Source organism: Zonotrichia albicollis, chromosome 3, assembly GCF_047830755.1.
Source record: "Zonotrichia albicollis isolate bZonAlb1 chromosome 3, bZonAlb1.hap1, whole genome shotgun sequence".
Taxonomy (NCBI): domain Eukaryota; kingdom Metazoa; phylum Chordata; class Aves; order Passeriformes; family Passerellidae; genus Zonotrichia; species Zonotrichia albicollis.
In genome coordinates this window covers 57,780,784-57,802,790 of record NC_133821.1, presented here as the reverse complement: position 1 = coordinate 57,802,790, position 22,007 = coordinate 57,780,784, and the positions used below count along the sequence as shown (strand labels likewise).

Below are 22,007 nucleotides of genomic sequence, written 5' to 3'. Positions count from 1 at the left end.
CAGTCATCCCGTGAATAATTTTCATCTAGATGTCTCAGAAACTGCCTTTAAGTGTAGATAATATATTTAGACATAATCCTCGTGTTCCTTTAAAATACCTTTATTCCTGAGTGTTGCTTATTTAATTTTCTCACAGCTGCAAACCAGCTGAATTTGGCTGGAGGCACTTCTTTATCAAATGGTTGCTGCAGCAGAACCACTGCAGCTGCTCTAGAATGCTCAGCCTCTGCATTCACATGGCTTTGCTCCAGCTCATTTAGACAGCCTGTTGAAGTAGTTTACTATTGCTCTTGGTCATCAGGAATTACTGAAGTCAAAAATATATATTACTAAATCTAAGTTTTAAAATTATGAAAAAAAGACTACCTTGATTTTTACACCCTCCTGTGATTTTCCAGTTCAGTTCTCACCATTTGTACGTAGTTTTATCATGTAACTGGTGTTACCAATCTGTAGCTAGATGCCCACCAGTATCCATGTGAACTGTGGTCACTGAGCCAGTGCAATAACAAGGGAGGGCTCAGTAGCACAATATCTGTTTTTGTTTCTTAGTTTTCCCTCTTTAGTAGTCTCTCTCCAGCAGCTGGTGTACTAATAATGACCTAGAAAATACACAGTACTTGTTTGAAAGAGTTAGAAGAAAAATGTCAAGGCTTTTATTTGAGTTTATGAAAGTTTACTTGAAAAATTGTTCAGTTCTCAGTTTTGCCTTTTCCTCAGTTATATGCAGAAAGGTAGCAGCAAAGAGCAGGAGCCAGACAAGATGTTCTAAACAATTGCCATTTGGGAAAACGTACCAGAGACCTGCAAGCAAAGGGGAAGTACTTCCAGAGATTTCTAAGAGAAAAAAGAGTCTCTTATGAGAAGGAATGAAGAAGAGAATGGAAAGGTCACGTTTATCTTTGCGGTCTTTGCACTAATCAAAACCTGTGGAAGTGGAGCAAGAGTAGAATGCTCCCTTTTTATTATCCTGACTTAAAAAAATAACCAGCCCAAAAGCTGAATAAAAGTAATTTATACTGCCGGCACACATGCTATACCTCTCATACTGGGAACCTAGGAACATCAGACCCTCTCATTTTTCACATGCCTGATAGAAATTCAGGCACTTTTTTTTTCCATAGCAAACCTCACAAACCTTTGTCAATTCCAGTGTAACTAACTTGCCAACTTTCTTCTACTGGGTGAATTTGATCTGAGCTTGTCAGATCTTGTAACATTTCAATGGAATAATACTTTAATCTCAGATGCACAAAAAGAAAGTAGAACAAAATTCTGTTTGAGAATGGAAAATCTCAGAATTTACAGACACTCCTTTATTACCAATAATATTAACATTGTGATGCTCATGCAAAAAATCTATGGGTCAGTTTTCCTATAATTACAAGCAGCATAGGGAATACTTACCTGTGTGGCAATCAGCAGGCTTCTAGCCACTCCTGAGGTTCCAGGAGTGCAATGGTAAATGTTCACATGAAGAGGGTGTTTTATTTGCCCAAAGGCTTTAGAGAGGTTTTGTAAATGGTGAACAGAAGTGTAAGGTCTTCAATTCAGTTGTGACAGGATATGTCAGATTTAATGGATTTCATGTTTTTTTCCACTGAAGCTTCTTCCAGATTAGTATAATCTATTATCCTGTGTAGACTGCATGTGTTAGGAATGTTTCCAAGAGCACACAGACCTGCACAGCCTCCTGTTGTGAGATGTTTTTTCTGCAAATGTGCCTGTACTGTTTGAACAGTTTAATTTCCATGTAGTCAGTCTTGGAAGTGATTAATATGTTCCTTGTTAGGCCATTTTATTTTCTCACTTGTGGATAGGTAGTAGGTTACATCAGCACTCATTTTCAATTTTCTTTGATGGAGCAGTCATTTCTCCTGGTCTTTTTGGTAGTGTGGCATTTGGATAAAAAAGAAAAGTTTTTTGCACTTATTGGGAAGGTACAAATTTTGTGACTGGGATTGATGCAAAGTATGTTATCAAGGTATTGGTGACAAAGTGTTTCCTTCACATAGCCAGACAGGTCAAACTATTACAACTGTTTTATCATGCTAAGCATGACTAAATAAAATTCTCCCTTTGTTATTTTCTTAAGGAGGCATTGTTTTGCAATATTTCATAAAAATAGTTATGTATTTTCACCCTAGTAATTATGAAATTTTATAAACTTTTGAATTACCTGAGAAGTATGAATGAGTTTTGTCTGTTTAATTTATAGATAAATGTCCATCTTGGAGTAATGGGTAAAGATGACAAGTATGGAATTTGTTGCTGTCTACCATAATATTCTGTACAATAAAATGATTGTGAAAATAAAATTATAGTACTAGGCATTGGTATGACAAAACACACAAGTTCAGTAAAGTTGCTTCTGTGAGCAACCTTTCTGATATTGTCAGTAAAATACTGATTCAAAATGACTCTCTTTGGGCTTTGAGGAACCTGACCAACTGAAAGGTGTCTCTGACCATTTCAGGAGTGTTGACACTAGATGAAATTTATGGTCTTTTCCAAACCAAACAGTGCTATAATTCTCTGATTCAAATATAGTATAACTATAACTTGTGTGATATACACGTTTTCTGTATAAAACTGATCTCTATTGATGCTTTCTTATTTCTGGTTAAAAGCAAGGCATCAATTGAATTTTTTAAATTTTAGTTTTCTTGATAATTTAGTTTTCTTTTCCTGATTCCATGGTGCTGACTTCAAAGACATTTATTTTAACGGGAAATAATATTGTCTTTAAAATGAAAATCTCCAGATTATACTCAGAATTGTTTTCAGTAATCAGTACATCAGTGTCTGATACTCAATTTGGTTTTAAAAATTGAAACAAACCAACAATCATCTTACAATTCAGTAGGCAACATGGCCTTTATTCCACTGAGGACTTTGAGAGTCTTACTGAGAGAAAAGGACGAAAAAAAGTAATGACTAGAATACAAAATATTATTACAAAAATAAGTCTGAACAAGCCTACTGAGATAAAAAGTTAATTGTAAAACTATTACCTGATCAAGATGATAGTAGCTGAGACATCAGTATACTTTAATTTCAAGCAAATTTTTTTTGAAAATACTTCAGCTGATCTGTTGCATCATTTGAAGGAATTATTTTCATCCTGTTGCAGAACAAGTTAGGGCACAATCTAAATTACAATTGAAATCTTTACCAATGAAGTTAGGGCAAAATATGCTGATAACTTTTAGAAAGAAAGAAATAATTTAATTGCATAAGTTGAATTATAATGATCCTCTTAATAAATTATTTTATCTCATTTCTACTACAGTTACTAGGAATTTTTGTAGTTTTGTTACCATTTGACAGCCTCCTTCTGAACCTTTGTGATCAAACCAAGTTTTGGAGGTTTAAGAGAAAGAGCATTTGCTAATTCCCAATTCACACTGGCATAATTAATTAAAAGCAGCTAAATAACAGTCTAGAGACTTCATTAGATTTCTGCTTCCTTGTTTGCCAAAGTACTGTGCTACATAGTAATGGAAAATGCAAGTAGGTGGAAGTGAGATTTTAAATCTGGCCAATTTAATTGAATAAAAGCAGTTGAAATCCTATTTCATCTTGCCGACAGCTGCTGCAGCTATTTATAGTCAAGTAAACAAAAATGTTTTGATATTTACATGTCATATGTTAGTATTTGATGACTGGAAGGTTAGTGTGAGGCTTTCTCTTGATTTTGCTAATTATTGACCTTAGGAACATTTTAAGTTTTTCCATAGTACATGTAGAGAAATACTGCTCTACATAAGGAGCATACATAAAGGGGCAGAGTGATGGTCCAATATTTACTGTGCAAGGACATGGCTCACAATTTCATCTTGGACAGATTAATATTCCCTAGGCACTCCCTCTTTTTTTTTTTTTCAATATTTCCTCTCCTCTGCTCTTTTGTTTATCTCCATGGTTCATGTTCCAGTTTTACTGCATAGAATCTTCTGGTTCTCATTTTTATGGCTGGTGGTTGGATCTAATTCATGTGTTCTTCTACATTCAGGTGTTCTCCCTCAAATGTTTCTCCCTTTTTCAAATTTCACTTGTTTCGTTCCGTCATCTACTCAAATTCCACAAATTATCAGGATTTTAATTGTTTATGTCACAGATTGGATGACAAGAGCCATGTTGACTCTGGTTTTGTAGCTGCAAGACTGCATTTGGCTTCAGAACACTTGAACCACAAAGTATAAAACATCTAGTGTCACTAGAATTTAATTTTTATTGGTGCTAAAAGACTACTGTTCTCACTAAGTCTGAGGCTCAAATTAATTAAGAAATTAAAATCAAGCCATAAAAAGACTCTATTCACCTCAATTAGGCATGCAGAAATTGTTAAAAGTAGTTTACACTTCCTTTTGAAAATTTGCTTCCTAATTACTGTCTACTTTATAGTATTCAGTTAAACTGGAAAACTTAACCTTTTAATAGCCTTTAAGCTTATTAGAAATGTTAAATATTTGCTTCTTGAAATGTTGGAACTATATCATCACATATAATCTCTAGCATGAATTAAAAAAAACCCCAAAAATATAAGAAGCAGCTACTATAGCATGGTATCTGCGGAACAAAATCATAGACTCATTATAGTTTGAAAAGATCATTGTGTCCAACCGTTAACACAGCGCTGCCAAGTCCATCACTAAACTGTGTCCAGAAGTTCCACATCTATACATCTTTTAAATGCTTCCAGAGCTGGTGAATCAATACTTCCCTGGGCAACCTGTTCCAATGCTTGACAGCCCTTTCTGCGAAAAAATGTTTCCAGTCAGAATCATCCCTTGTGTAATTTGAGATCATTTGCTTGTCCAATCGGTTGTTGCTTGGAAGAAGGAGCTGACCCACACCTGACTACAGCCGCCTTTCAGGCAGTTGTACAGACTGATAAGGTCTCCCTAAGATTTTTTATCTCCAGGCTCAGGAGCCCCAGCTCCCTCAGCCACTCCCCACAGGACTTGTGCTCCAGACCCTTCACCAGCTCTGTTGCTTTTCTCTGGAGACGCTCCAGCCCCTCAAAGTCTTTCTTGCAGTGCAGGCTCAGAAAAACACCATTGGTTTTTCTTGAGCAGCAGCAGCAGCAGTTACCTAGCAGTCTCTTACTGGGCATGTATAATTGGGAAGGTTCATATCTAAAAGATTTAGCATTTATCAAAATCCTATTTCAACTCTTTTATTGTGTAATGAATTAGTATCATGTAGTTTTACATTTTCTCCTCTCAGTTTACTTTTTGCTGACCTCAGTAATGTTATACTTCCAGCAAATTTTATATCTGATGTAATTCATCATTCACAACCTTCTGTAGATTATGTAGGATTATCCTGAACAGCCTAGGACCTACTAAACATAGTTACTGTGATTAACCCCACTTCAGTGTAATATTATTATTTCAGTGTAATATTACACTATTTAGTGTAATAACTGACCTGCTGTGCCTAACCTTTATTCCCTCCTTTCTACCTATTACTTTTCTCATGATCTGCTTAATACCTTTAGAAAACATTTGAGGTAATCATGCCAAGAGCTCCCTGGGAATCCAAGATAATATGTCAACCAGATTTTCATAACCTTGAATGTTCTCTATTTCCACATAGGAACACTCACAGAGTTATGAGATGTATCCAGCAACAAAATTCATCCTGAATCTTCCTTTTTTGTTGCATTTATCTTTATTTTCATTCCTTCTATCCTTTATTATAGTCCCTAACATGCTGTCTGTATGTGTGTCTGTTTTGTGCATCCTTTTTTTCCCTCACATTTCCCCAGGGTGTCTTTCTGAAACCTAAGGACATATTTTTCAATTTTTTTTTCCTTTAGTACTAAGGATTATTAAATTATAAGTGGCACACTATGGCTAACAGTTCAGCTATTTAATATTTAACTTGCCATAAAACACAGATTGACCATTATTTTGAACCAGATTCTTCTGCTCATTTGATCAATTTATTTTAAAGACTTTGATAGTTTTTGCTGCTGCTGTTCTCATGAGCCTATCTCTTCCTTCTGCATTTAGATTCTGTCATCAGAGAAGAAATAGGTCATTCATTGAGGCTTCTCTTTTTGTGGGGAAAAAAGGCACTTCTGAAAGAGTTTTCACTGAGCTATTTTTGCTAGTTAATATCTGTCAGTATTTCTCTATTTTTAATAGCAGAGTTTGCCTGGCTGAATTGATAGTTCTCTATAATTATCTGTGTAAATCCATTGCAAAGGGGAGAAGTGAGCACTAGGAGTGGGAGTTATGATAATAGAAACATGGGATGGTATAAAATGGAAATTGGCAACCTTGGAAATTTTGCTCCCTCATTTTGATTAGGACAGTGAAATATATTTTATTTGCCAACCAAACTACTATAAATAATGGACAAATAAAACACTCTAAAAGTGATCCTGTTTGTAATAACTGCCTTGGGGAGCCTTGTATATGTGCATCCCAGATAATTGAATCTGGTCTCATGGGGAGTGGCATGTTATTCTTCAGAAAAACCACCTCCACACTCTTTGTTGCTATCCTTCCTGAGCTTTGATGTCATTTTTTTTCTTGGTGTGTGTCTCAATGACACTGATTTACCTATAAAGCTGTTAACTCCTCATGGACTTTACAAATCACAGCACTCTTCCCACGGAAAAAAAGTACATTATTTGCAGTATTTTATGCTCTCAGATTGCTGGATGTATGAAGAATGTTATAAAGAGAATTGTTTTATTCTTTTTTGAATTGAGTGCAGTGAAAGAGGCAGTTATTTTTCTAGCTGTGGCTGCTGTGTGTTCTTTGTATTTTCTGAACTGTTTGGTCATAAGTGGGTGTTTTGTGATTATGATAGCAATGCATGGCAATGACACAAAGGTAATGGTTGGTGCAATAGCAATTAATATCAAAACAGACTTAGAGACTAAAAAAAATGTCATGATTCATCTTGACCAGCAGTAATCATTGTGAGAGTCAGGGCTACCTATGGCTTCCCTCACCCAACCTCACAACGTCCATGCTGACTGATGTCCCTATGATCCAACAATATTATTTTCTGACAAATGTTATCTTCCGAACAAATATTTTGTGCACTGAAAAAGCCTGTGCTTACTCTGTGTATTTGCTGGCCACGAATCCAAGTGGTGCATCAACCACACTAGTTATTCACAGCCCCACATCCGCCAAACCTTAAGGACAGGTCTCCTCCTTTGAAACCCCATCCCAGATGTAAAACTGCCTGTGGCAGTGCCCATTGGTCATGTGCCTGGAATGTGCTTTTCTAAAAGCTCCAGTGCTTGTGGTGTCCAAGCAGAGCTGACTGAGAGAGGAGTTGGCTGCCGTGCCTTCCCTTGAGCATGGCAAAGAAGGGGAGAATCAATGGCTCTGTGCTGTGGCCAGGAAAGCACACCATCACACAGGGCACCGTGTCTGAGGGAGCTGGGATGTAAAGTACCTTTCCTGGCTGATACTAGCACACACAAATTCCTGGGTGTCATGTGGAGAATGAATCACATGCTTCCCCACTGAACATTTGCAGCCAAACAATTTTGTCATATATCTGTAGACTCAGCCACTGGGGGCGAGAAAAGTAGGAAGATCTGGTGTGCTAGCACTATACAAGAAAACCTGAAATAATAGCATAGTAATTATGATACTGAGCAGAAGTATTCCATGCCCAGTATTTTGGGTCTTTTACAGATGCTTGAAACTGTGGAGCAAGATTTCATCTGAAGGAATTCTCAGAAGTAGTGTATTTGCAGTAATTGGAATTTTTGTAAAACTTTGTTTTTTGTCTTTGGCAGGTTTGCTCACAAGGGTGCACATATGACTTTAAATATCCACTCAGAGTTTCATGCTGGAGGAGGGAATGAGTAAGGTGTTTGGAAATGTCTTACAGAGATAAGTTCAGAGAGTCATTAGGGAAAACAAGACACACAGGTTTTGATTTCCTCTATTTTGCCTTAGAGAAGCATGGGAATCAAAGCTTAAACCAAAAAGTTGCAGTTTCAGAGGAAGACCCAGAAGGAAAAACAGGAAACCCATACTTCAAAGGAGTTTGGATTTCACCCTTCTATCATTTTGATTTGAAGAGACAAGACATATCAGTGATAGAAGAGCAAAAAGTCTGTAATTTCTACAAAACTGAAAATAAAAAAGATCAAAGACTAGTAATAGTGAAATTAGAGGAAAAGTTATATGAATGCTGACTTTCATTGGTACAGCACTAGATTCCACCACTGGAAAGCCTGATTGCTACTGTGATATTGATAAGTACTTTAAAAAATTGAGGCTGGAGATGACAGGGAAACTATGAAGGCAATTCTAAACATTTTCAGGCCACTTGTCATGACTGCGTACTGGACGCACAGTGGCAAAATCTAGTTACCAGATTGTGCTGTGATCAGTTTTGTGTGGTAATTAAGCCTACCTGTAGATTACAGCTTGGATGAATTTCTTCCAGCCTCTGTAGCGGCACGTTTCCAGTTTGCCAAACAGCCACCACAAACAAATATTCCAAAGGTGAAGTTACAGCACAGCTCAATGCCAGCACCTCACTCCTCACTTGTCTGTTTCTTGACACCTCATGTTGCAACTCCAAATTTTTTTTTCTTTTTATTTTTTGGTCAAAATGAAAGCTTTGGTTATCATCTCAAGTCATGGCATTTTGACATCTCAGGCATCTGCCTTTCAAGAGACAAATTTATTAAGAGAATAAAAGCAGATTTTAATAGGATATAGCAGCAGTTAACAGGTCTGAGCTGAAATACAGCAGGAAACAATCACATAAGAAAATTAATAGAAAATACTTTAAAAGTTTTAAAATGGAGAGTTTGTGTGTTGCTAGCTGGGAGATGCAGCTTTTTTTAAAGGACTTTTTCCCCCCTCCAATGTGATAATTTCTTGCTTTTATTTTTCCTTTCCTGTATTTGAATCAAGGTCTTTGGTTGGTTTTTGTTTTGTTCTTTTCAGAAACTGTAGGCCAGCTTCCCCTTTCCTTCAGTCTTTGATGGTAACATGTCTTCTGTTGATCCTATCTGGATAAAAGTTTTTCAGATTTAGGTCAGTCCCCCCATTCACCCAAATCCTGAGCACGTTAGGCAGGTGTCCCTGTAGTACAGTAATTGAGAAAATGTACTTGATCAGGCATGAGAAGTAGGACATTGTGATTATGTAGATGATTATGATCAGATTTATTGATAATACAGTATCTAAATCTTACCAGTACAATATATAAATAATAACTGTATCATCTACCACAGTGGATTATAGCATAATCAGGCTGTGGTCCTTCCTGCTGAGTCAGTAAGACTCTGCTTTCTGAACTTCTCGGGCAAGTCTGGGTGCAGCTGAGTCCACTTAGTCTCAGATTTGGTCAACAGTTGATGTTTAAAGCCTTATATTATAAGGAGGTGCAGCTAGAAATGTACAGTTTCGCAGTCTTTGGTCGCAGAATTCACAATTACAAAGCAACAAAGTATAAATACAACTACTTCAGGATTTTCTCTCTGCATTTGACTGGATCTTAGGGCATTTTAGTCACCCATCCTAAGGTGTTCTTCACCTTTGGGCTGGATGTACTCTTCCAGATTCCCTGCTGGGGGGAGTTTCCACCCATAAACTCTATCCAGCCTTGGAAGACCAGTTTCCCCAGCGGAGTCAGTCTCCAGAAGCATTTTACACCCTCTCGCAGGCTGATGTAGATGAAAGTCAGTCACAAGCATCTCATCTCCCCATCGCTGGAATACACTAATCATGTGAGCATGGAGAAATTCATCCTGAAATACCCACCTGGCGTTCTTATCTTAGGGCAAACTACACTGCTCATCAGAGACGGGGCAGAAAGGGGAGGTGGCAAGAGGATCCAGCTGTCTTTCATCACTGTCACAGTGCCTGTTGTGTTGGATGTTTTGCAAAGAAAGTAGTTGATGTTTCAGGCATGCATCATTATTCTAAACTTGGGATGCACCTCATGTTACACATCATCTCAGACTGTATGGGTGGAAATTACCATTCCTTGGGCAGATGGCAACACATAGCCCATCTTTGATAGGTTTTCCTCCTTAGCTGCTGAGTGATGCTCCTACTAAAGCTTCTGCCCTGTTGATGGCATCAGCAGGCACTGTTTAGCACAAGAAAAATCCTACCTATTTAGGTAAGCTGCTTTGTTAACAGATAATGTAGATTGTGATTGTTATCTTGAAATCAAGTATGAACTTGTTTTAATTGTGTTTGAGTAAATAGTGCCTCTTCCTTCACCACTGGGTTTATCCTCCTTAAAATGACTCTCACCAAGTGCTTCTCCCCTAAGAAATTCAGATGGGACAAAAGAGTGTGGTTCATGGTGTTGTGGGTGTTCAAGAATGTTTCTAGCTGGTTTATTTTCTCCTCTTTAAACACCAAAGTCAGGCCGAGACAGCGAGTCTCCCCTAAGAAATTCAGATGGGACAAAAGAGTGTGGTTCATGGTGTTGTGGGTGTTCAAGAATGTTTCTAGCTGGTTTATTTTCTCCTCTTTAAACACCAAAGTCAGGCCGAGACAGCGAGTCTCTCCTACGCTTCGTGTCAGCGTGAGAGGAAGGTTGTATTTTATTACTCTAATCCTTTGCAGCTTGTGTTCACACTGGCAATGAAATGACAGCAGGAGTGAGGTGAGAGTAAGTGATAAAGTCTTGGCATTAGACACTTACAATGAATGTGTGCTTGTGAAGTTCTGACTCATTAATTCCTTTTCCAGGCTGCTGTGTGACTTAGCAGTGCACTTCAGTGCTGTGGTGGATTTTAGATTCGACAAATAATGCAGAATACCAAACGCTTTATTGTTTCATGGAAAGGGAAATGTTAATTTGTTTGATATTTTTGGACCCAAAAATATAGGAGAACTGGGCAGTTTGGGGTTTTCACTGTTTTTTACATCATAAAGCAATTTTAAGGATGCAAAATGCCCCAAGTCACGTTCTGTGTAGGAAATCTTTCCACACAGAACATAAGACAGACTCAAAAAAAGGACTTTCAAAAGTGGAGCATGATAGGAAAATACTCTATTTTTCTTTCCTCATTCCCTCAGAGATTACTGCAAGGTGGCTCAGATGTTGTAAGACTATACTATTATGATAGCATAAAGTATTTTATGGACTTTGGAGTAAAAATAAATATAGATATCACATCACAGATAGACCTGAGATGTGTAAGAAAAATCAGAATTCACACTAATCACAGAAAACCTATCCTTTAAGGGGTTTCAAAGCACAGAAACATCTTTATTCCAAAGAAAAACAAGGAATGTTCTTCCTTTTTAATTCCCTCCTGTGGACATATCGTAAGAAACAACTTGTTCCACCAATACCATACCCTGCAATTTAAGATGAACAAACTGTCAGCAATCCACATGATAATTATTACGGTAAGGAGAAAACTGCACTATGTTTAAAAAGAAAATAAAGTCACAACTCAACCAGTAGGGTATGTGTTTCATTCCTTAGATTTTGTCAGATTACACTGTCCCAAAGCATTGAAAATATCTGACTCTTGTATAACAAAGTATATTAAAAGTGACTGACATTTAATCTGTCAAGATCACTGTCTTGTAATGGCACAGCAGATGGCTGGGCAATATTATTTCTCACTGAAATGATTTCTAATCAATCTATGTTGCTCACTTCACCCACTCAACTAAATAAAGTTCAACAGCAGAGTGAACCATGGAATTTTTAGCTTTTTCTGAGAGCTTTTAGCCCAGCAATAAAATACACATTAAGAATCAAACCTACACTCAAAGCAGTATTTTGATTTTATATGAAGTATTTTGTGTCCTGTTGAATTGAAGTGGGCTCATAAATATGCATTTCTGTTTTTCACCTGAGGAATTCTTCTTCCATTAGCTATTGTTGCTCCCAACACTTTCCTATTTATACCTATAAAAATTAAAACAGTGGTTAGGGTAAATTTGTGTTTTAAATGTGCTGCTCCACTTTTCCACAGTTTAATTGCTAGGAAGGATCTGGAACCTTAAATCAGATAGTTGGTATATTCAAAAGAGGGTGTTGAGTTGAAGAAGCCAAAGTCTATTCCATTTTACCAGTTACACCTTCAGGAGCTTGGTCTTCCTCAGATTTTTTTGCAAGACATCTTTGGCTGCAGTTTGTACCCCTTGTATAGCAGCTGACTGCCATTTGAATTATAGCTCCTCAGTGAGGCTATCTGGGTGTGACTGAGGATTTTGTTTATGTTCTGTGTTTTTTATACAGAGTGACTGAGGACTGCAAAATACTAGTTGCGTAGATATCACATTTCTGTGTGCATCTGTGTTCACTTGCCATCTGAAAAACCTGTATTTTTTTTTTTTAATTCTGCTCCTCCAATTTTTTGAGTTTGTATTCTGAATACATATAAACATAGTCTTTCTACCTGACAACCAGTATGTCTAAAAACATTTCTTTCAGATTTCTTTTTTCTTCTTATCTAATGCACTTCACAGATGTTTTTGATGTTCCCAACCCACATTTGCCATTTTTCCAGATGAAATGTGCTTCTTAAATGAAAATCCTCTAACCTCATACACAGGAAGGAAGATATATAATCTGTCTGTATTTGAATTCTAGGCAGTCATGTCAGATTGGTCTGCTGCTGGCTTCATTTTCCTTTTCAAGCTCATGGGTTTATTTCCTAAATACTGCCATTGTACTTCATTGGCTTCTTATAGTAGTTATTTTCTCAGTCTGATTTTAGCAAATTGAGATGGGTATCAAAGTGTTGCCTCTGTAATACACTGGACAACCTCTTGCTTAGAGAATAGAAACCTCCTGAGAGCTGAATTTTCTTTCTGTGCTGTAGTTCCACTGCTGCTGCACAGAGAGTATCAGTATTGGTCCTCTACCAGCCTGGTGTGAGACAGGAGACTTGTGGATATTACTCACTGGGTATAATTTTGTAACACTCAAAATGTGAGCTATAGTGGATGTTAGGTGGATACTAAAAGGGAATATTTATGCATTTATATTCATGTAATTCTGAAAGATACCGATGGATTGACAATCATAAAAAATGAAAATTAATTGTGTATTAGTTAAAGAAAAAAAGAGAAGTTTGTTTGTCCTTATTAAGGCTTAGTAGGTGAAAGGACAAAGATATACCTTAACATTGAGTTAGTGTGGATTCCAGCTCAATGAGATTGCCTGAGGTAAGAGTATAATCACCTTACTCCCCATACATAACTGCAGAAGGCTGCTGTTGGGACTAATTCAGACCTTAAATAACTGTAATTGACTTCCAAAGAAAGGCAGGTAACTCTTTCTATTTTTTCGTGACTATTTCTTTCTATTGTGACTCTACTTGCTTTTATGTACTGACTCAGTCAGTGAGAGAAATACCAGCCCTTACTCCTACTGCATCCAGCCTTGCCTGGAATATAGGCTGTTCTGGCAGGAGCTTCCAAATAGTTTCTTCTCCAATTGTCTTCATCCCCTTTTTATCTTCTGTATTCCACTTCTGCTTGACCCATCTAGAGTCACAGAGCTGTAATATAATTCAAGCTGAGAGGGACCTCAGGAGGACTCTAGTCCAACTCCTTGCTCAACTCAGTGAAAACTATGAAGTCAAACATATTGCCCTGAACTTTATCTGTTCAGGTCTTGAAACCCTCCAAGGATACAGATTACACAGTCTGTCAGGGCAGCCACTCCTGCTGCTTGTCTGAAAGTCAGAACTAGACCTGATTTGGTTTATTACCATTTTCTCTTTTATTTTTTTCTTCTTTTGTTCACTTTATTGCCCTGCAAATCCATAAACATCTTGCCTCCTACATTTTGAAATCTCCTTTCAGGTATTGGAAAAGTTCTTCTAGCCACCTCCAAAATTTTGACACCTTCCTTTTTTTCAGTCTGACCAAGCCCAGCTCCTTCAGCCTCTCCTTATGGGGTGCATTCTTCAGCCCCAGTGATATTGGTGGACTCCCACTTGACTCACTCAAAGTTTGTTGCTGTCTTTTTTGTACTGCAATGGACATGTTAATCATAACTGGACATAGTAGTCCAGATATGCTCAAAAAAATGCTGTGTAAAAGGAAATAATATGAGTTTCTTGTGATCTTGAAAAATATTATGATTCAGAATACAGGAAGCACATGAAAAAAATCTGGAGCCTATTTAGTGTAGACTTAATCAAGAGAATGCACTCATCTGTGTCAGAGCTCCCTGGCAAGCCGTCACCCTTGTCTGAGAAAGCTTTTCTCTAGAAAAGTCAGCACATTTCTTCTTTGTTTTTCTCTCATTCCACCAAGATGCATAATACATGCAAAAATAAAAAAAAAATTGAGTTGGCAATAAGTTGCAATGAGAAGAACAAAGAAAAGCTTAATAAAATTGAAAGGCAGATGAACTGAAACAGTAAAAAAAAAAATCTCACTGGCTGACATGATACAGAAAGCATTGATTCAAATTTCTGATTCAAGGATAATAGCATTTAGCAGCTTGAAATGAATGAATAACAACAATATATCAACTTTTTATATTAAGGACAAAGTTCAGATGGGAATTTACAGACATTGCAGGCACAAGGAATAAAGCAGCTCCCATCCTTCTGTTAGAGAGATTTCTTCTAGGCTTGCAGCTGGGAAAAGTCTAAATAGCATAGTGGAGTTTTACATCAGGCTGGAGAGCTCATAGCCAGAGAAGGTGTGTTGTATTTTAGGTGATGGTTCTGTCTGGAGGGACAGGAATCAGTTTGCTAAAGATGGGGATGACAATAAATGTTTGGTATCAAATAAGCCCTGTAGGGTTATTTGCTCTCAGTTAATACTGTCCAGATCCCCTTTCTTGTTCCTTTCATGTGTTTGCTGGCTTTGGGTTAGCCTAAACTTGTCCCACTGCTCCTCCTGTATCTCCTATGTGAGTCAATGTCTTCAGGTGAGCAAAGGGTGAAGGAGGGAATTTTTTGAATGCTAATGAAGTATGGGTAAATAAATAAGCCTTCTCATATTGAAAATAAGAATGGGTGAAACATAAATGAATGTCTCTTTCTGTGTTTGTCAGCAAGAACACAGATGTCAGGACTTCAATTTCTTTCTGTGTGATGATGCTTGACTGCAGGTCAGGTGCTGCAGTGGTGCTTTTAATACAAGACTGTGCTGGCCATTACTGACAGCCAAGTTATAGGCAATAGGAACAAATGAGCATTTCTTAGAGGATAAATATAAATCTGAGCATTATCCAGAGGGGTTGTGGTGTTTCACTCCTTTGAGTTATTCAAAAAACACTCAGACAAAGTCCTCAGCTAGTAGCTTAAGGTTTCTCTGCTTGATTGAGTTGGACAAGATGACCTTCGCAAATACCTTCCTACATCAACTGTTCTAGGAACCTATTATCCCTTGATATTTTTCCAGTAATAAACTTTTGAGGACATCTCTATCCTTTACAGTAGCTCTGACAAAGCTACTGAGAAAGATATCATGCAATTAGAGTCAACTATTTTAACATGTAATCAGAAACTGTTCTGAAGAAGAAAAGCAGGCTGAGCCATCAAGGTAAAGGTGATAGCTGTTTTCAGCTTCAGAACAAGTGGATGAACATTAAGGCTACCTTTTAATGTCAATATAAGTAGTGGAACCACAGCTAGAAATGGGATATGTAAAAGCTACTTGTTAAGGAAAGTGCAGTGTTTTTTTGGTTGCATCATTATGTTACACAGAAAAAGACAGCTCTTTCAAGGTGGTAGGACTTTGAGAACAAAGTGGTTATCTGCAGGGTATCAGGTGAATATTAACAACAAAACTAAATTGCTGAAAAGACATTATTTAGCTCTTTAGTTTATCTTTCTTTTTTTTCTTGAAACAGTTGAAGCTCTGCATTTGGGAACTCTGATGGCAGCACATGGCTATTTCTTCCCAATCTCAGACCATGTTCTGACTCTGAAGGATGATGGCACCTTTTATCGATTCCAGGTAAGTATTTTCAATATGTTCTTGACTTTCACAAATGGAGCCTGAAAGGCCTTACAGAAAAGTTCATGGCAAATTTAATCATGCTTTGTTTTTACATAACCTGGTAAAGAGTAGAAATTCTCCGAAAAGTAACAAATTGTAGAAGTATTTTATTTATAAATTTTCAGTAAAGTGTTGAGATGATAATGGCTATTTTGATATTTGGGAAAAAAGTGTGAAAATGCTGAGTGTGGAACTATCTGTCATGAAATAAATTAATGTAGTATTTTTGAAATATAGTAAACTATATTATGTTATTGCCTCTTATTTCTAATATGGTCTGAATTTAGAAAGGGGGAGATATTTTAAATATCAAGTCTATACCAGAAATCTGATAAATAATGGAATTAATATTTATGTTTTTTTATTTTGTGAGTGTTTCCTTACTGGTAACTCAGTAGTATTGGAGTGGTGTGTATTCTTCTAGCAAGTGCAGAGACATTTTTATATTGATCTGTCAGTCCCATTGCATACAACCAATGGGAAGATGGTTCAGAAAAAGCTGGAAGCATAAATATGTACATATGTCTATGCCTACACTTTCACATATATTATTCAGAAACACACATAATTGTATTTCATTATATTCGGTTTCAAACTAAGGCCCTGAGAGCAGAAGTGTTGTTTTTCTAATAATGACTAGTGGGCTAGAATTTTGCAGAACAATATTGCCAATAACTTAAAACAAATATGACTGCAAAGTACCAGATTGTGGATTCAATTGAAAGGATTCACTTTGTTTGTCATGTGCCACTTTTGACAATGGTGGCTGTGTTCTGTATTGCTCTTTCTATCCAGTGGTATTCCTGGTCAGTATCACCAAGAGCAGCTCGTAGCTCTTGTTTAGATATTTATTGCTTTGAAATGACATGATGACTCTCACTATGAAATTAAGTCTGTTAATTCTTCTCTGTTACTTCTAACTGTAATAAATATTCAGTAAAATAACATCTGGTAGAACAAAATCTATTTTCTTCAATATATATACATCTAAACTTTGTCTTAAAGATTCTTTAAAAAAGATGCCATCAAGAACAAAATAGTACTGAAGTTGTGCTCTTCCAAATGCAGAAGAAAACTGGTGATTGGAGACCAGTCATAGTTTCAAACATTGTATTATATTAATCTCTCTACAGTATTTTCACCAATATTTGGCTCAATTCGCATAGACCTACATAAGGGAAGAGAAAGACTTGTAATATTTGTACAAATGAAAATCTTAGCGTGAGTATAATTAAATATGCACAGCACAGTCTGGCAATGAAGAGTATTATTGCATACATGCAAACAATATTATCCTATTTTCATATTTAGATCTTGTGAGTCAGACTGCAAAAAAGTTGTTCTTCAACAGAGCAGAAAGTTAGATTTGTACATGGGTAATACTAAGAGTAAGCATTCCAAGCCTCCTCCCCTAGATCCACAGTTACCTTTGATCCTGGAGAGACTATTTGAAGGAAAAGGGGTTTTTTAAGCTCATGAGGCTTCAATCTCCTCAGTGCTCAGTATAAAGTTGAAAGATAGCACATGGTTGAAGGGGCTTGCTGAAGTGCTTATAAGGCAAGTGGAAAGGAATCATGGAGTGGGTGAGGCTCCAGTTCTTGGGTTGGTGTCTAAACAAACAGCATCCAGAAGGACAAAATGTACAAGAACTTAATTTTGTGGAGAGTAGTACTTACCTAGAGGAGTGCTTGTCATTGAATTCTGCACAGCTGCCTCCATCTCCAGCACGAGAAATGAGCACCTCTGCTGGCATGGCAGTCTGACTGAAGGGAAGTATGGACTAGAATTATTTGCACCATGGACCACTCAGAGTCCTGCAGCTACTCTGCTTTGAGCTTTCTTCACAGAGGTCCACAGCCTAAGTTTCGACACAAAACTTCAGTGAGGGCTAGATTATATTATCTTCTCAGTGTATTTACATAAGTTAAGAATTTGGCGCCTATTTGACAAATGCATATGAAATAAGACTCTTTAGCAAGTGTTGCTCAGCCTGTATCTGCTGTGTTTGGCTTGTTTGCTTTTCTGTGGTACCTTTTGCATTGCCATTCCTATGCCAACAGCATGACTTTGTTGTTGTGACAATGCAACTTTAGCTGTTAATGTATAGGATGAGAAAAAATTCATGGTGGTGACATATTGTTAACTGGAGTTATAACAACAAAATTTGTGTGCTTACATCTCCACGTTCCCCACCAAAATAAGGCTGGTATAAAATCTGTTACTGAACTGCTAAATTAGAAGATGAAGAGAACATATTCAACGGGGAGGAAAGTTTGACTGCAAATGTGTGAATTTTGCACTAGAATAGATGTTCAGGTTCTCTGTGCATAGTACCCTCTTGGTACTGGACAGGATTCACAAATTTCCAGATATTTTGATAAAAAGAGAAAACCATGCACCTGCTGGCACTGAAAAGTTCGGAAGCCACACCTGCAGAGAAATCTTTGCAGTACAAAGACCTAACCTACAAAAAACAGATTAGCTATAGTAATGTTCTCCATGTGCTTGATGTTTTGTTCTCAAAAGGGTGACACATTCCCTCCTGACAGTAAAATTATCTCTAGCTTGTTTTAAACCACCTTCTGTTGCATAGAAATAGCTAAGAGCAGTGGAGCTTCATTTGGACAAATGCCCTTTTATGGGCAAAAATTATTCTTTTCCAGTTATTACTCTTGCCATCACGAGGCACGAGTATAGTTACATCCGCTTTTTTAAATAATATGAAATTAAAAAAAATTATGGATCGTTCAGTGACCTACTCAGGTGTTAATTAGGTTCGTTTCTGTGATATCAATTTAATTCAAAGGAGATGAATATAAATATTAATTCCCTTATTAAGAGAGGAATCTTTTTATTAGACTCAATAAGAAAAAGCAGAAACAGCTACATTGCCTTTTCCTGGTAATTTAAACCTGTGACCAAAAAAGGAACTCACCATCTTCCTCTACCCGAGACCAAATGAATTTGAGGGGCCCAAATAAGAAAAGCAAGCTGCATCTTGGAAAACATAGCTTCCCTGGGCCAGCGATCGCTCACAGAGATATTTCATTTATGTCCACACAAATGATAATATGACCATGTTGGTGAAGAATGCCTGACTTGCCCTCTCAGCTGGTAAGCTTCTGTAATATCATCCCACAGAAAAATATGCTAATTTCCTCTACAAGCCCTGAATGCATAGTGTCTCCTGATGTTAATTGTGAAAAAAAAAACCATTTCCCAGTATCTTTTGGCTGTAAAAAAATTCCTAGGATACCCGAGACTAGTGACAGTCGCACTCTCATTTTTAAATGAGATTACTTCATGATTTACATTAAATAATTTTCTGAGATGAGGGTTAGGTTTTGCTATTTTTTTGTACCTTTTAAGATGAAAGACACAAATATATGAGGAAAAGTATGCAAACAGGAACAGTTTCTTGTGAAAGCAAGAGTGAAGGTAGTAGCAAAATTAATGGACCTTGGAAACATGAAGGACTTTAGTATCTTCTCCTGTTCTGCCACTGGGAACACTTTCTCGACAAATGCATTTAATTGATCTGGCCTTGTTTTCCCATGCCTAAAATTTGGGATAAAATTATATAGGAATCTCTGTAAGGATCTTGAAATATCTTTGTTGGAAAATCGTTTAGAGTGTGAAGTGTTGTGGGCACTTCGTGTCTCAGGTGGAATGACATTGCTTTACACATCTCTATGAGCCAGCCTTACTGAGCTGGCTCCTTCTAGGCTTGTTCTGGACCAGCCTTTGGCCATTCTGAGTCTGTGGCTGAACATCACAGCTCTTCAGCCACTCTCCAGAGCCTTCCTGGATAATCTACTGTGCCTTGAGGGAAGGATTTTATTTGAAGTCAGATTTTAGAAATGAAAAAGAAACAAGTTATATTATGCAGAATTTTGCAGATTTTTTTGCCAGTTGCAAGTGTGATAACTAAGTAATTGTCTTTTCAGATCAGGCTTGGTATACACAGGTTCTGTTAAGGTTTCCGAGGGAAAAAGATTTCAAATCCATGTGTCGTTCTGACTGCCCCATCAGTGCCACTTTTGATTTTTTTAACTCCTTACTCAGACACACTTTGCCCCACACTGCTTTCCATGCTTGTCCTCTTTTTGGTTAGAAAAGAGGAGCCACAGAGCCAAAATCTTGTTTCCAAATTCCTCAGCCTCTTTTTTAATTATATTGAGCTAACTATGGAGCATTACTTGCTTCCTGTATGGGCATGATAGTGCTAGACTAGCAATCTTACCCTTTTACTTTACCAAGAAATCATGCTTGTGAAGTGCAATGAATGTAAAACAGAATGCCAGTGAAATCCGCCATCCATCATGCAAAGCATTTGAGATTGTGCACAGCCACTTTTCAGCAGAGGCTTCATTTCTGCTGTTTATAAAGACTCCCTGGTGCCTGAGAGAAGAATAGCAGCAATATGCAAAGGTTTATAAGTGGTTTGAATACTCCCCCCCATCCAAGTAATTGGATTTTAAAAAATTTTGTGGAGTGGAACGGAGCAGCTTCAGAGACAGCTCTTTTCTTATTACTATCAACAAGGGGTAGCTGAAAGATGCCTAGTGATTTCCTTCCTTGGTTATAGAGTTTAATGCATAGAAATTAATCATGTTTTATAAAAGCTGATGGGTGACCCTGATTTTTACAAGTGGCTGTTTCATTAGCTCAGATATTGTTATTGATTAATTTTGAGGTAAAGCTGAAGCAGATCTATTTACTTTATCACTGTATTCCTTACAATGCATAGCAGCCACTGCTGCCAGTTTGTTTATTGTGGAATATGTGCTATATTACAGGATTTTGTTTCATATGACTTTATTACAGAAGGATTATGGATTTATGTGGTTAGGTTTACTTAATGATATTAGTGTATAACTCAAGAGAACCAGTATGTGTTCATGTGTGCAAATCTAGTTTTCTGGTTAAAGGGCATGAAGGTCCTTGTAATGTTTTGCTCAGCTTAAATGTATCTGCAATCGTATCTGCAGTGCTAGGTAAGCCTTGTTTCTCTTGCTCCTGACTTGTTCTGGCTGCTGATTCAAGTTACACCTACAATCAAGCAAAGTGCCTCAAAAGCATATTGATAAAAACTGGCAGCATTATTTCTGCCTGGGCTGATAAACAGTTCTTGACTTTCCCATAGCCGCTCTACCGCCCACCTTCCTTCAGCTGCAAGTGGGATGTCATGGCAAAATGACAAATGTTCCCTCTTTAATACTTCTTCATGATGAACTGCTTCATATTTCCTTCTGCGGAAAAGTAAAATTCTTAAGGACGATAATTCCTAAAAGTTTTCTACACTCATGAAAGATAACCAAACCACATCAGTATTTCATTATCTTCCCTTTGAAAATGGTGGAGTTATGTAATGTACATGCTAATAAATGTACATGTTATACCACATCCATAGCTCTCCTGGGTGAAATCTTCACTTAGGAGCTTCTAGATCGTGAAACCAGGCACAGAGATTGTGTAACATTAATTGTATAGGAATATTTGACATTGTAAGGGATGCTGTAATTATTTTACAGTGTATTTGGATATGTGATTTGTAACAAATAGTTGAACCAAGCTTTGTTTGCATAGTCCAGCAATTTAGAAGGTGATTTATGTGAGCAGAGCCTCCCTGCATTGCTGTGGGATATTTTTAATAGAACAGATCAGAACAGGCAGGTTTTTTCCTTTGCACATGCCTCCTATTCTCATTCCTGACCTCATTCCATTAGACCAGGGATCTTCTTATTGGACTCTTTTTATTTCCTAATCCTTCTGTGTTGAACAAAGCAAATCTTTTTCCCAAAGTCTTCATGGATAACCTCCCTAGCAAGTTCTTCTCAGAGATTGTTAAATATCTGGAGCGTGAAATTGTGCGGAGACTTTGGAACAGAAGTGGAAATGTAAGCTCAGCACTTGCATTATGGTCACATGTTATGTGATTTAACTGTTTGATGTCTATAAGGAACAAGGTATATTTCAGATTAAGACCAGAATTTTATGACTGTTAAAGCCAAGCAATTAGACAAGAAAATGTGGAATATTCCTTTGGAAAAA

At 37.3% G+C, this 22,007-nt stretch overlaps 1 protein-coding gene across 13 annotated transcripts in view; it reads left to right on the top strand.

Moving 5' to 3' along the window:
- Positions 1–22,007, top strand: part of RGS7 (regulator of G protein signaling 7) — a 253,709-nt gene that overhangs the window by 155,265 nt on the left and 76,437 nt on the right. For all 13 annotated transcript variants that reach the window (XM_074537545.1, XM_074537547.1, XM_026793803.2 and 10 more), the window contains one exon: positions 15,805–15,911. In XM_074537545.1, coding sequence (XP_074393646.1) covers positions 15,805–15,911 — 107 coding nt within the window. The remainder of the gene's footprint in view (positions 1–15,804; positions 15,912–22,007) is intronic.